General features: G+C 47.1%; 1 protein-coding gene across 2 annotated transcripts in view; it reads right to left on the bottom strand.

Annotated features, from left to right (window-relative positions):
* PGAP1 (post-GPI attachment to proteins inositol deacylase 1) overlaps window positions 1-11,610 on the bottom strand; it is a 62,788-nt gene extending 51,178 nt beyond the window's left edge. The window contains exons 1-2 of one of the 2 annotated variants that reach the window (XM_090045196.1): window positions 11,364-11,610; window positions 6,410-6,563 (exon numbers count right to left, since the gene is read on the bottom strand). In XM_090045196.1, the coding sequence (XP_089901322.1) occupies window positions 6,410-6,563; window positions 11,364-11,516 (307 nt within the window). In that variant the 5' untranslated portion in view covers window positions 11,517-11,610. The remainder of the gene's footprint in view (window positions 1-6,409; window positions 6,564-11,363) is intronic. The other variant, XM_090045197.1, reaches the window with a different exon arrangement.
* Window positions 11,611-13,633: the final 2,023 nt, after the last annotated feature.

Below are 13,633 nucleotides of genomic sequence, written 5' to 3'. Positions count from 1 at the left end.
AAGCACACAATTTATACAGATGTTGGGTGAGCTGGGTCAAACTAACACAATACCTCTTCTGGGCATGTGCCATGCTTGGTGCTGGGGCAGACTGAACTGAAAGTAAAGCACTAATTGGCTTGTTTCTTTCATGTCTGTAAGCAGCCATCATCTTTAGGTGTCAAATGCAACAATCCTTATCATACAGCAAACTAAAAGTTTACCTATTTCTTTCCTAATAGACAAATCAATCCATAAAGGCATATCTTTAGAAAGTAAGAATGATTGCTTAAACAAGATGAACATGAAAACAAGCTGAACATGAAGTAAATCATTTTTTTATGCAAAAAACTTTAACACAGCAAAGAATACTTAAAGTTTCATATTAAAAAAAATAATAATGCAAAAGGAAATGTAGAAGCCAAACCTGCTAAGATGGAGGATGGAAAATTCACAGACAGGTTAAGTTTTAGGAAGATGGCAAGATTCAGTCAGCAACTCATCTAATATACCTCAGTGACCACCTGCCATACACAATACAAATAAGTGCTGCTGCTTTATCCCTGCAGCTTGATCAAGAGCATATCCCAGGTATCACCTCATTTTCCCTTCCTTACCTACCAGTAAGGACAGCAAAGCAAAAGGAATAATAAACCAGTGGTTCCCTGACTAGGGGTCACGAGCCCCATGGAGAATCTAATTCTCCCAAGCTCATAATTAACTGTGGGCACACAGTTATCAAGGCGAGAGAGACTTACACCTGAAGAAGGGTGTTTATGCCTGAAAGCTTGCAAAGAACATTTTTCCAACTATTTAGTTGGTTTAATAAAAGACAGCACATTTACCCAAAGAACCCTGTTTACTAGAGGTGCACCGACAGAGATTCTGGGGGACGATACTAATAGCCAATATTTCATAGATTTCATAGACATTAGGGCTGGAAGGGACCTCGGGAGATCGTCAAGTCCAACCCCCTGCCCAAAGGGCAGGAAGTCAGCTGGGGTCATAGGATCCCAGCAAGATAAGCATCCAATTTACTCTTGAAGGTGTTCAATGTAGGTGCTTGAACCACCTCCGCTGGCAGACTGTTCCAGACCTTGGGGGCTCGGACAGTAAAGAAATTCTTCCTTACGTCCAGCCTTAAGGAGGCATATTGGGTGATACTGATCTGATATCCACTACAGTTGCCTCCAGCTGGTAAGTCCATTGTGGTGGAAGGGGAAGAGGGAAGGAAGGAAGGAGCATGGGGAGGCAGATCAATGCTCCCCACCCCCCTCCCCACAGTGAGGAAGCGGGCAGGGGTAGGTGCTGCCCAGACAGGGTGGGGAGCGGAGCTGCCACTTGTGGGGTGGGGGTAACTCCCACTGCTGCTTCTACTCCGGGAGGGTAAGAGGGGGCATGTACCCCTGGATCTGTGTGGTGCAGGCTGCAGCTGTGGGGTGGAACCAAAGTCAGCGCTGCACAGGGCTTTTCTTGCTGAGGGCTGGTGCTGGGCGGGGGCTGCAGCCACCCCAGATTTCACTGCAGCTCTGCTCCCAGCCCCACACTACCACCTGCTGCCCAGCCCAGCTGCAGCTTTTCCCAGCACTTGGGTGGAGGTGGGGCATTCAGCCAGGGCTGTGCCAGGCAGCAGGCAGCGGCACAAGGCTGGGAGTGGAGCTGAGGTGAAATCTGGGGTGGCTGCAGCCTCCTCCCAGCACTGCCAGTGCCTGCTCCAACCCCTGCTCCCTGTGAGAAGAGCTGTGCAGCACCAGCTCCGGCTCCATCCCGCAGTTGCAGCCTACCCTGCCTCACACAGATCTGGTGGCACTCCCCACCCGAACCTTCCTGGGGTGCAAGCAGCAGCAGGAGCCACCCCCCTACCCCACAAGCTGTGCCTCCATCCTGTCCTCCCCACCCTGGCTGGGCAGCACCTACCTCTGCCCCCTCCCTCACTGTGGGAGGTGTTGATCTGCCCCCCACCTCCAAATTACCAGCTGGAAAACAGCTCTCCACGCTGCTGGGTCTGCTCCACGATGTACTGCAGGTGCACACAGCACAAGAATTTATCTGCCAAATTATTGGCCCCATAAGGCCAATATCCAATATAGACCATTTTCTTTATATTGATACGAATCTGATATCGGACTGATGTATTGGTGCACCTCTATTGCTTACCACATCTCAGGTATTCTGTGGTAAATACCCCTGTACCTGCAATTATCCTGTGTTAAATGAAAACTGAAGTTAGGGCAACATTGCCCAGTTTCATTCAGGTTTACCTTATACCATGGAGTAAAGTGGCCACAGAGACTAAAAATAAAGATTAAAATGAAGTGGAAGAGGCACAATCAAGTCCCTGTTTCTTATTAACTGTGGGCCTTGGGACAGTTACAGTGAAGCAGCTCAGATATGCAGTAACTCCTTACCCCCACCCCTACACTTTTAATTGTAGGCACACAGATAATTACCACTACATGGAGGTGCATGAAGTTATCATTCTGCTAGTCAGTGAGTATAACAAAAAGATAATAATGCTGTTTTAGACGTTGATGCTAGAAATACTAGCATTGTTAGATTTTATTTAAAGTCTTTTGCAAACCCTGGCTCTGTGCAGCCTAAGTTTCAAATGCTGAGCTAGATAGGAAGCCCTTCAACGCTTATCCTGGTATATCCTTTCCACTCCTTTCTTTTCTCAAATTTTGAACCTTGCAGGGACAAATCTTCTCTCTCAAGATCTCATACATAATATATCTGCCCTGCCCATCCTTGGCTGCTATTAAGCATGGCTTTCACACTGTAGCACTCCTAGCAATTTTCCATGGAGATAAGAAAATAGAGTGGGAACTACTATCAATAGTGGCTGCAAATACTGTTATTAGAGACTACAGATGAGGATGACGGGTTGGCAAGAGAGGAAATTTATCTGCAGTTTGGAGATTACTACAGCTCTGGAAGGTAAAATAAAGGCTCTAAGGAAAAGTTGTCCTACAGAAAAAGAATCCATCTGGAATCAAACCGCCAGTTTCTCCTAGGGTACAATAGTCTGATATCTCAATCTTGCCATATCTTCATTAATCCCTAGAAATAGCTTCTGAGTGTAGAGATTCACAAATCCAATATCCTCAGTAAGCCCCAATGAAAGAGATAAACCACCATATCTAAAAAAAAAATCAAAAAAAAAAATCACACTTTACATGTTCAAGGCACTGACCACAGAATTTCATCAAGTTATTCCTGTACTAAGCTCAACAATGTTCATCTGACTCAAGCATATATTGCAGAAAGGCATCCAGTCTCAATCTGGAGAGGGAGAGCATGAGCACCAATTACCTCCTCTGGTAGATTGTACCACTAGATAATCCAACCTGTATGTAAAATAACTATGTGTTAAATATTTATGACTAATTTACAGGTATGTTTCTCTTTTCCAAATTCTTCTCACTATGCTTGCTAGATTGAGGAAACCTTTATTCCTGGTATTCTCTCTTCATGATTACAGTGTATAAGAACCCTGAAGTCTACTCCTGACTTCTTATAATCTAGTAGATTGAACTCCTGTTTTTTATTATGATAATTTTACAGCTCTCCAAGTCACTTTTTGTGGCGTTTCTCTGCACATTCTCCAATTTTCAATATCCTTTATAAAACGTGTATGCTGGATCAGTACCTATTGAGTTATATTTGCCAGATTGGGAGTTGTAACATACAGCCCACAGAACCACTGGATCCAGCCTGCTAAACTGTGGGGTTCTGGTAGCAGGGTACTTCTTCTCACCTCCCAGGCTGTAGCACATGTGCAGCTTCCAGCTGCGCAGCCTCAGATCAGACAGAAGCCCCTGTCACCAATGCACTGCTGAAGCCCGCCAGCCTGCGCTGGACTGGAGCTAGATTGTTCTGGCCCATGGCTTGGGAAAGCTGCCGAGTCACTGTGCCAAAGCATCATATAAGGAGTTCATGTTCAGCTGCTGGCCCACTAAATCCTTTTCAGTCACTACCAGCCAGGTCTCTAATCCTATAGTTATGATCTGCTTTTCATATTCTTAGAGATATATGACCTTGCATTTGGCTTCAATAAAGCACATTGTTTAAAAGAGCCCAGATTACCAAATTGTCTGTATGACCGTACTGTCACACCACTCATTGTTATCTACAAACTTTATTAGCAGATATTTTAATATTAGTTGCTACTAAGCTGATAAAAGAAAAGGGCCTAAAAGTATCTCCATTTGATTTCCCACTGATGCTATTTTGAAATCTGTCAATTAGTTCATTTTAAATCAATTTTAAATGTGTTTTTACTGATATCCTTAATGTTCACGTAAACAGCTAAAAAGCTTGTCCTGATTTTACAGATGGGAAGCTGTGGTATAAAGAATAAATGATTTACAACAATCACAAAGCAAGTCGGGATCAGACACAAAATAAGAACTCAAGAACATACTACTACCAACTCTGGAATAATTAATTTCACCTCACACCAGATCCTCCCTCCTCCAGCAAGTCTCTGTATATTTTGTACATTTAAAAAAGTAATTTTAATCCTCATGAGACTTGCCAAATTAACAAGTATCCTCAGTTTATCCAAATAACAAGCATAGAAAAAGTAGCAACACTGCTCTGCTAAACTGGACATACTTTAAAATAAACAAATGAAGTGCAAGTAGCAGCATATAATCTTGCTCAGAGCCCGCAACGTCTTCTACAGCAAGTACTTTTATCTACCAATATACAGTCTAGAATACAAAGCTATAAGTACAATGAGGGAGAATCGCCAATTAAACCAGAGAGGTAACATTTATTTAGTTTTAACAAGGAGCTTGAAAGATGAATTTTTATGATCAATAACTGTGATCTCTCTAAACCAACTCTTCAAAGCACTAAAGAGAAAATACTAAGGGTCCTGATTTTAAGTTGTACATTATAAATGGTGTTCCTCCTCAAATGATATTTTTTTAAATTTCCCTTTGACTCCTGGTGAGCATATTCAAAGGCATTCCACTGCCCTATACTTATGTACTGCTGTGTATTCAGAAATATGATTAATTCACAGAGATTTGCAGTACGTACTTTAAACATAATAAGAAATGTCCGTATCTTTTCTGCAATTATTATTTCAATCTTCTCTAGCCACGATTGTCCACAAGTGCCATTTGTTTTCTAAAACTAAAATTATATAATATTTGACTGTGTCTTCTGCTCATAACTAAGCACATATGATCTCAAACTAAGAAGTTAAACAAGTTAAGAACTGCAGATCAAAACATCAGCATAATTTATTCATAAACTGAATGCAGAAGTCATCCTAAATTTGTATTTACTTCTTTAAAAGAAGGATTTGACTAACAAACTGGTTTCAGGAAGAAGGACATACTACTTGTACACAAATAAAATTTTGCCATCACCATAAGTTTGAATAGTTCGGGTTCAAACCACATTTTGTAAAACAAGAGTAACATTTTAAATGAAGACTACCCCAACAGTAATGCTGTTTTTATGCTTCATTTTTATTAGTCAATGCTGGTAAAGCACTTTCAAGAATAACACATAATTTTTAAATATTATATCTGTACAGAAAAGTGATGGTATCTTAAACATATTTATTTCATTTGAGAATTAGAAGCATAGCAGGAAATAATGAATTACACCAAGTAGAAAAACAGGCTACACAAACACTGGAACACCCATGAACTAAAACACAGCAGAGGATACTGAAACTGCTTTCATAAACAGGTGAGGGAGAATTTTTATTTCTAAGGTGTTTGAGACTGAATTTGATATCACAAATGTGTCAGAATTGTACAGTAGCTAGTTTAGTTTATTAACCCTTCTTTGCAGCCATGGCACAATGCTGTCACAACACAGCTTATGGATTCCTCTTGCATATATGAGCAAACTTAGAGCAGTTAGAGTGACCCAGACAGAAATCACAGAGTTAATTAGTTCTGGGAGTTCAAGTGCCTCTTAGATTATGTTCAGTATAGTAAAAATAAGGCCCACAATTAAACATGGATGCCCATTTGTGGTAGCAATGGAAGCTCTGATTTAATAAAGGCAAAAGTTTTTTTTTTTACCTTTTGTCCTCCTGCACTGGCCTGAAAACATTCATACCATGCTTCCATCCATGGGATAGCAATGATGACTTATGAGTCTCCTTTCTGCAAATACCAGTAAGTCCTACTACATGTAAATATCTCAGACTGGATTCTCAACTAGTGCACATCAGCTGACTTCAACTAAGCTATAACAACCAAAAATTCAGTCTTTTCATTCCTTGGTGGTGCAAGTCAGGAACGTGCAAATCCTGTCAGCACAAAGCCTAAAGCACTGAGGCTTATGGATACGTTTACTGGATTCCTTTGGTAACGTATCAAAGACACAAACCTTTCCCGTCTTCAGCTAACAAAAATAACATTGTACAGATTTCAATATTTGCTTATTATATTCTTACCTTGTTTGTAACTCCCAGCATTGCCAGGAAGGAAGAGAACTGGAATCCCTGTCAGCAGCAAATTTTTGTTTTCTTCAGCATAATTTCCTTCCCCATACAGATAGAGCTCATAAGCTGGATAGCGTCTGGATATTTTCTTAGGTAGTTTTATTTTCTGTGACAAAAAAATAGACGATTACTGAAGATAAATCTTTCTTTTAGTCTCTAATGACACATTTTGTTTTCTTTGTCATTACCCAGTTGCACTTTAGGGCCCCATCCAGACAAGTGTTGCCGTGCAATAAGTCGGGCTGCAGACACATCTGCAATGCTACATACCACACGTTTGGGTGTTCCCTGTACTACCGGGGGGGGGGGCGGGGGGCAGGAGGTTGACCCCTGGATATCCAGGGGTCAACCCACAGAAAAAATGTGCTTTACTTAAAACTGAAGCCAGGCCAACCGGAGCCACGCTTCAGCTGCCAGCCAGGTTCCAAGCGGCAGGATTGCCACTACTATGGCTCCAGGAGGCTCCCAGGTAAGGCTGCTGGGGCCAGCCCAGTGCTGGTCCCAGCCTCCTTACCCCACTTGGGGTAACCTGTCACATGCGAGAGGGCGTGTGGCACTGATGTTCCCCTGGGACAACTAGTGACAGCACAAGGTGCACCACTGCTAGCTGTGCCCAGAAGCCAAACTTCCACACTCAAGTGGATGTGGCCCAGGAGTCCAATAACATGCAATTTAAGCACCTTAAGAGTCATTATTTTGATTCCACAATGTTTGTTTAGTTTAGCTTGGAGGGGTGGGGGCAACTGAAGGGGGACCGCTAAAGTATGTATACAAATACTTTAGCTTTTTATTGGTGTTTTAGCATTAGAAGACCAAGCGCATATGTTGTTACAATCCCCCAAATGGGGACTGCTAAAAGAACCTATACAAAGTTATTACAGATGAACAAAAAAGTGAAGTTTATTTTTAAGTTAGATGTAATCACTCAAAAAATCTGAAGGTAAGTCTAGGACCAGTAGCTAGATAATAAAAATCTAATCAAATTTCGAACTATGTGCATCCCGCGCTCCCAATCATGGAGCTGCTGACAGACTGAGATCAACTGTCAGAGGCTCCACAACTCACTGGTTGGTGATCACTGGTTAAGATAAATAAGCAAGATAACAGAAAATATTACGATAGTATAAATAGTAAACCTTTATTTAATTTTTCTAGGGGATAATTCGCCATTACAATTTAATTCACCCATGGCCCAGTTCCCACCAGTCCCCTTTAACCATCCCACCCAATTACCAGCTCCAGATAATTTGTCACTACTGAATAATTTACAATTACCTGCATTTCCCTTGGAGTGGCAAATTAACAAGAAGTTACTGTAAATCAATAAGACATCTCACCAAAAAGAGTACATTCAGTTCTGATCACTTCTCAAGAAAGTGATAGAACAGTTAGACAAAGTGCAGAGGCAGTTCAAATGCAAACCATTACAAATCATCTAAACCGGTGGTGCTGAACCACTGGTCCGCAAGGCAGATCTGGGGCACTAAATCACACCCATGGTCTGAACACTTATAGCAGGTGTAAGCAAAATATGGCCAGCTGGCTAGCTCCAGCCTGTCAACTGAGTTTATCTGGCCCATGGCTAGGCGGCATAGGAAGTGGCATGGCATGACAGACCCTGGATGAACCACGCTCAGACCACAGCTTCTGCAGACAGATGGTGCTGGGAGTAGCTTCAGCCTCTGATGGTGCTGCAGGGGATGCTGGGCAAGATCTGCCCAGCCCACCTGCTCGTCCAGTGCTAGAGATGGAATCTGGCCCCAGAGATTAAGTCTGGCCACAAAGGCCCCAAGCAAGCTCTGTTCAGGCCCCAGTCCCTGGTGGCAGGCAGCACCTAGGGCATGTGGGGTGAGACTCCATCTCCCAGGTACCACAGGGGGTACTGGGCAATAGCAGCCCTGACCACCTGGCACCAGCAGAGCCCAAGGCCCAAGCACGGCTCACCAAGGGTCTGCCCTGTGGAGCAAGTCAGGCAGGGCTGCTTCCGTCCAGCACCCCCCATGGCACCAGTGAAGGCTAGAGCCAGAGCCTAAGTGCTGGCTGTCCGCACTTTGCCCACAGGCCTCCATGCTATCCTGTTCCACCCTCAGGGCTCTTGGGAGTTGTGGGGTAGGTGTGTATTTGTGTGCATGCCAGGAGCCTTAATGGCAGGGCAGGACAGGACAGTGCGAAGGCCTGCAGCTAGGCTCTGTCCCCCATGGGCAGATGCTGGACCTGACTGGGAGCAGCTCCTTTGTGACGCCCCCTGTGCTCCACCAGCCCATGCTGTGCAGCCACACTGTTCCTCTTCCCTGCCGCTGGCAGCTGCCCAGACCATCTACCTGAAGTAGTAGATAACTGCCAGGTGTCTGCTACGTGCCCTGATCAGTGCTGGAAAGCAGAGACCCCTGAGACACAGCCAGTGTTGGGGGAAAGGGCCCTGCATGCTTGGCTTGACCCAGGCTAGCTTGGCCACGTGCTCCAGCTGCAGACACGGCCAACAGGGGCCAGCTATGGGCTCTGGGGAACAGGCTCAGCTGCAGGCAGTGCATGCGCATGTGTGTACAACCCTGAACTGCTCACCAAAACTAGTTAAGGGGCCCTTCAGCCCAAATAACTACCCACCCCTGCCCTACAGGATCCAGCCCAGGTTGGGTAGAATATCACTAATTTAAGCCAGCAGTTAGCCACCTTTTCAAGCAGCGTACAAAACAACCTAGGCTCAAGTCCAAGGCAGGCTGGTGGTAAGACTGTCAGCTGCCACTGCTACTTCTCTGCACCACCATGTTTCTCTACTAGCCCATCTACAGTGCAGAGAGAGCCTCCTGCTGCTGAAATGCTGCTAAAGTGCCTCCTCAGCTGTGCACACCAGATCCAATGGTTCCATGGGCCAGATCCAGTCTGCAGACTACAAGTGCCATTCCCTGAATCAAGCAACAGCACCATATAAACTCCTTCCTAGCCTGATCTAATGTAGAACAAAATTGCCTAAACTACAAGACAGGCTATCTATCTTTAACTAATTAAGAACAGGTGAGAACCTGAGGTTAGTAAGCCTTTCTTCCAACAAAAGCATCCCTCCTAAAACCGAAGGCTGGAGAAGTCAAACCTATGGCCCAAGGGCTGAATCCAACCCATGGATCCCTGCCATGCAGACCCACAAGGGGACCCATGCACACTGGACCAGCCATGAGGGTAGGATCTGGGACATGTGCCATGTGATGCCCACCCCAGCTGCTCCAGGACTGCTGCAGATGGGCATGTGCAGCACAGATTCTGGAGTCACTGGAATGGGCACTCCCTGTGGCTGGATGCATGTAGCATGGGTCTCGGGTCAGCCTGAGTGCCCTGCAGGCAGGCTGGGTCCCAGACTGCCTGAAACGGGCACCATGTGTGACAGAGTTTCTAAAGCAGGCGTCACATGTGGCATAGTCCAGCCAGGGTGGGCACATTGTGCAGCATAGCACCCACTCTGGCAGGTCCAGGATTGTACTTTGCATCTCTTTTTGATACTTTGGGATCCACATATGCTGTGCAGGTCCCAGACCAGCTGAAATGGGCACTTGAGCCAATGTGCTAAAAAATGGGGGAAAGTATCTGTGGGCTGGATCTGGCCCACAGACTTGCCCCACACCACTCATCCAGCCTCATGGTAATGAGCCCTAACACTTATGGCCAAATGGCACCATTCAGGAACAAGCAGGAAATCACTAAGAATAATGTCCAATTACATTTGTAACACCTTTTTCTTTTAGGGGTTAGCATCCTGCTATTTTCCCAAAAGACCAGTGCATAATATATGAATGATTGTGCTTAAATGTTATGTGGCTGCAGGAAGGGGATTTAGTACACAGTACCTTTGGGAAGAGAAAGCAAGTTTTGAACAAAAAGCACAGTACAAGTAGTAAACATGCACACCTACACATCTGATCTACATCCAACAATTATGTCATCATATTGTATCTGAAGGGAGGAAGGGAAAGCTAGCTTATGCATATTTGAAGGGAATGGGCAATGCAAACCCAACGAAAGAGAGCTATCTTAAGCCGATTCAGTAATTCAATGAAATCCCTTACCAAACAAACCAACCCCCTCAAGGTATTGAGAAGTTACAGAAATTAAGATACTGTGCATTCCCCACATGAATGCTTTGCACCCTTCATTCTTTAAGGTCACAAGTCTCAACCAGGGTGCCATGGCACCCTGGGGTGCCTCGAGATGCTTCCAAGGGTGCCACACACCTTTAGCACTCTTAGGGGTTCAAGCACAATTAACACGGAAAACCCTGAGACTTCAAACAGGAATCCACAGCACCAAAACCATCCTGCCCTGCTGCAGCCTTTCCAAGGTCTGCACAAGGGTGAGACTGCTATATTATTTCCCGGTCCTCAAAACATGCAGAGTGGACATGAAGGGCTGGTGCTTCTGGAGGGTGGCACCGACAAGCACTGCTTTAAGGGGACACTTCCATGTGGCAGAGAACCTACTAGTATGGGGGTGGGCGGGAGGTCAGGAAAAAAGAGGTCTAAAGTCTCTGAAGTTTGCTGCTCCTCAAAGTGCCAGACCTGAGGCGGACTGCCTGGCAGCGTTGGGCTGGACTAACTTCATCCCACTGGGAAGGAGGGCTCACCCACCCTAAGAAACCCTCGACTCTTCGAAGTGACTAGGGGCACGGGGGAGCGGGGTCCCCCCCCCCACAAGGTCCCTCAGGCAGCCGGGAAACAGGTGCGCCCCTGCCCCGCCTCGCGCCTGGCTTCAAAGCGGCCTCCTCCGGTCACAGCCGTCCCTGGCGGCCCCACCTGTTACCGCCAGCGGCGGGGCGGGGCACCGGAGTCGCCGGCTCAGGCCGCCCCTTGGAAGGGAGGGGGAGCGGGAGCGGGAGCGGGACCAGCCCCCGCCCCCGCCCCGCAGCCGGCGCGGCGCTCACCAGGTACTCGGGGTACTCGTACATGTAGGTCATGCTGCACCGGTTCTCCTCGTACAAGAGCAGCACGTCCCGCACCGCCAGCAGCACCAGCGCCGCCAGCGCCCCATACAAGCCCAGCGCTGCCGCCCCGGGCTCGCGGCCCCCCAGCCCCATCGCCGCCGCCGCCGCACAAGCCCCTCACAGCGCCGCCGGCCGCACACGGGCGCGGGGGAGGAGCCACCCAGCGGGGCGGGGCGGGGCAGCCGCCATGTCGGAGAGGGCAGAGCGGGCGTGGCGCCGCCCGCCATGTTGGGAAGGTCGGACCAGGTTGAAGGGCTGGAGCGTTGCATCCCACCGCTTGCCGCCATGTTGCAAAGCGGTGAGCCGCCTTTCCGGGCGGGGCGCGCGGTATTGTGTGGCGCGGTGTCGTTTCCGCACAGCCGGGGGGCGATGCAGGCGCTGACCCACCGGGCGAGGGGGCCCGGGGCGACCCCGCAGTCCCGCGCGCCGTGGGGGTAGCGGGTGCTCCGCGACCCCTGGTTCCCGCCCCCCAGGCTGCCTCTTGCCGCCCCGCAGCGCTGCCGGGTGTACAGTAGATAATTAACGTATTTGTACAATGATCTCCACCCTTGTACAATGTCCGGGCAACAAATAATACTAAAAGTGTTTAAAATGTTCGATAGTTCTCCAGGCAGTACATGCAAAGCCCAAGTCACTCCGAGAAATTTAACAGATTTTGGGGCTCGCTGCCAGTACCAGGTTGTGCCAACTTGCCTGGAAATGCTTCAGCTTTGATAACCCAATTCTCATTCACTCCCTGGCAAGCGATAGTAACCAATATAAATTAAATGAGAGGATTTATTTGCATATTTTTTCAGCCCACTCTAGTTTTTCTGCAAATGTGTTAATTTTGAGCTTCCAATACAATCATTTCATACTTAAGACCTGGCAGCGCTGGGCTGGTTCTCAGCCCTCTTAGCCCTGAGGGGCAGCACAGGGAGAGCAGCTGTTCCTCCTTCCTGCTCTGCAGGTGCCTGATGCTTAGCCCCTGCTCTGCGCCTCCTTCTGCCCCTCAGAAATGATTATCCCAAATCTACACCTGGGATGAAGAGATTCAGGCGAACCAGAGGAGGTGGAGCTTGAGATTATGGGGAAGGTAAAGGTGAAATGCTGCTTCTGCTCCCCTGGACTATGACATTGAGCCCTGGGCCCTGTGGCACATTCAAATGAAAGCTGGATAGAAAGTAGCTTTGAAGTTACGTGCTTTCTGGCACTAACTTTGTGGCGTGTGGCTCTCCTTAATGCTGAATGGACATATTTATGGTGTGATAATTACTTCCCATGTGTGGCTGGTCTGAACTTATCATGATTCACCTGTTAACTGCTTCCTATATGTACCATGGTAGGGCCTCAGTGACAGACCTGTGGTTTGGGGGCTCACATGGAAGCTCTTCACCTCATGCTACAAGGGGCTCAGACCTTACTGAACTCTGTGGTTCTTTGTTGCAGGTATTGCCCTCGGGGCTATAGGGTAGCTACCCCCCCCCCCACAACATGCCTCCATTGCTGAAGAATCTGGCTCCTCAGTCACCTGAGGACCCACTGAACCTGACCAACATCATCCTCAACTTCAAGGGACCGAAAACAATGATATGGTAGTAGTGGGAGCAACAGGCCTGTTCTTTCTTGGTGCATTTCCATTTCTTCCAGTGGTCAAACTCAAGTATTTCATAGACATTAGGGCTGGAAGGGACCTCAGAAGATCATTGAGTCCAGCTCCCTGCCTGATGGGCAGGAAGTCAGCTGGGGTCATAGGATCCCAGCAAGATAAGCATCCAATATGCTCTTGAAGGTGTTCAATGTAGGTGCTTAAATTTCCTTTTCTCACAGAAGTTTGCTCATTACAGTTAAATATGATCATTTTGTCATTCCTAGAGAATTGTTGATAATAATCAATGAGTCATTAATCCTTGGTAGTCAGCCTATTTTCAGTTGTAAGGTAACTAGTCATCATTCATATAATCACAGTAGAACATCCCCTAAATCAGCAATACCTATACAAGATGTCAGACAGATCAGGACAGTGGCAGAGATAGGTTCCTTACCAGTGGTGGATTAAGATTTATTGCCCTGGGCAAACAGAAGATCGGAGGCCCCCCCACCAGATGAGGGTAGGTTCCCTCTGCACCTGCCAGGGGGCTGCGGCTGGGTCTGTCCAGCCTCTTTTGCACGTCTGGGGTGACCCAGGGGGCATGAGTGCTACTGAGGTGAAGGTGGCCTGCCCCAGCCCC

This window comes from Crocodylus siamensis, chromosome 4 (assembly GCF_052110815.1).
Source record: "Crocodylus siamensis isolate JL-2025a chromosome 4, ASM5211081v1, whole genome shotgun sequence".
Lineage (NCBI taxonomy): Eukaryota > Metazoa > Chordata > Crocodylia > Crocodylidae > Crocodylus > Crocodylus siamensis.
The sequence above is the reverse complement of the archived record's forward strand: the minus strand, read 5'-3'. Positions and strand labels throughout refer to the sequence as shown.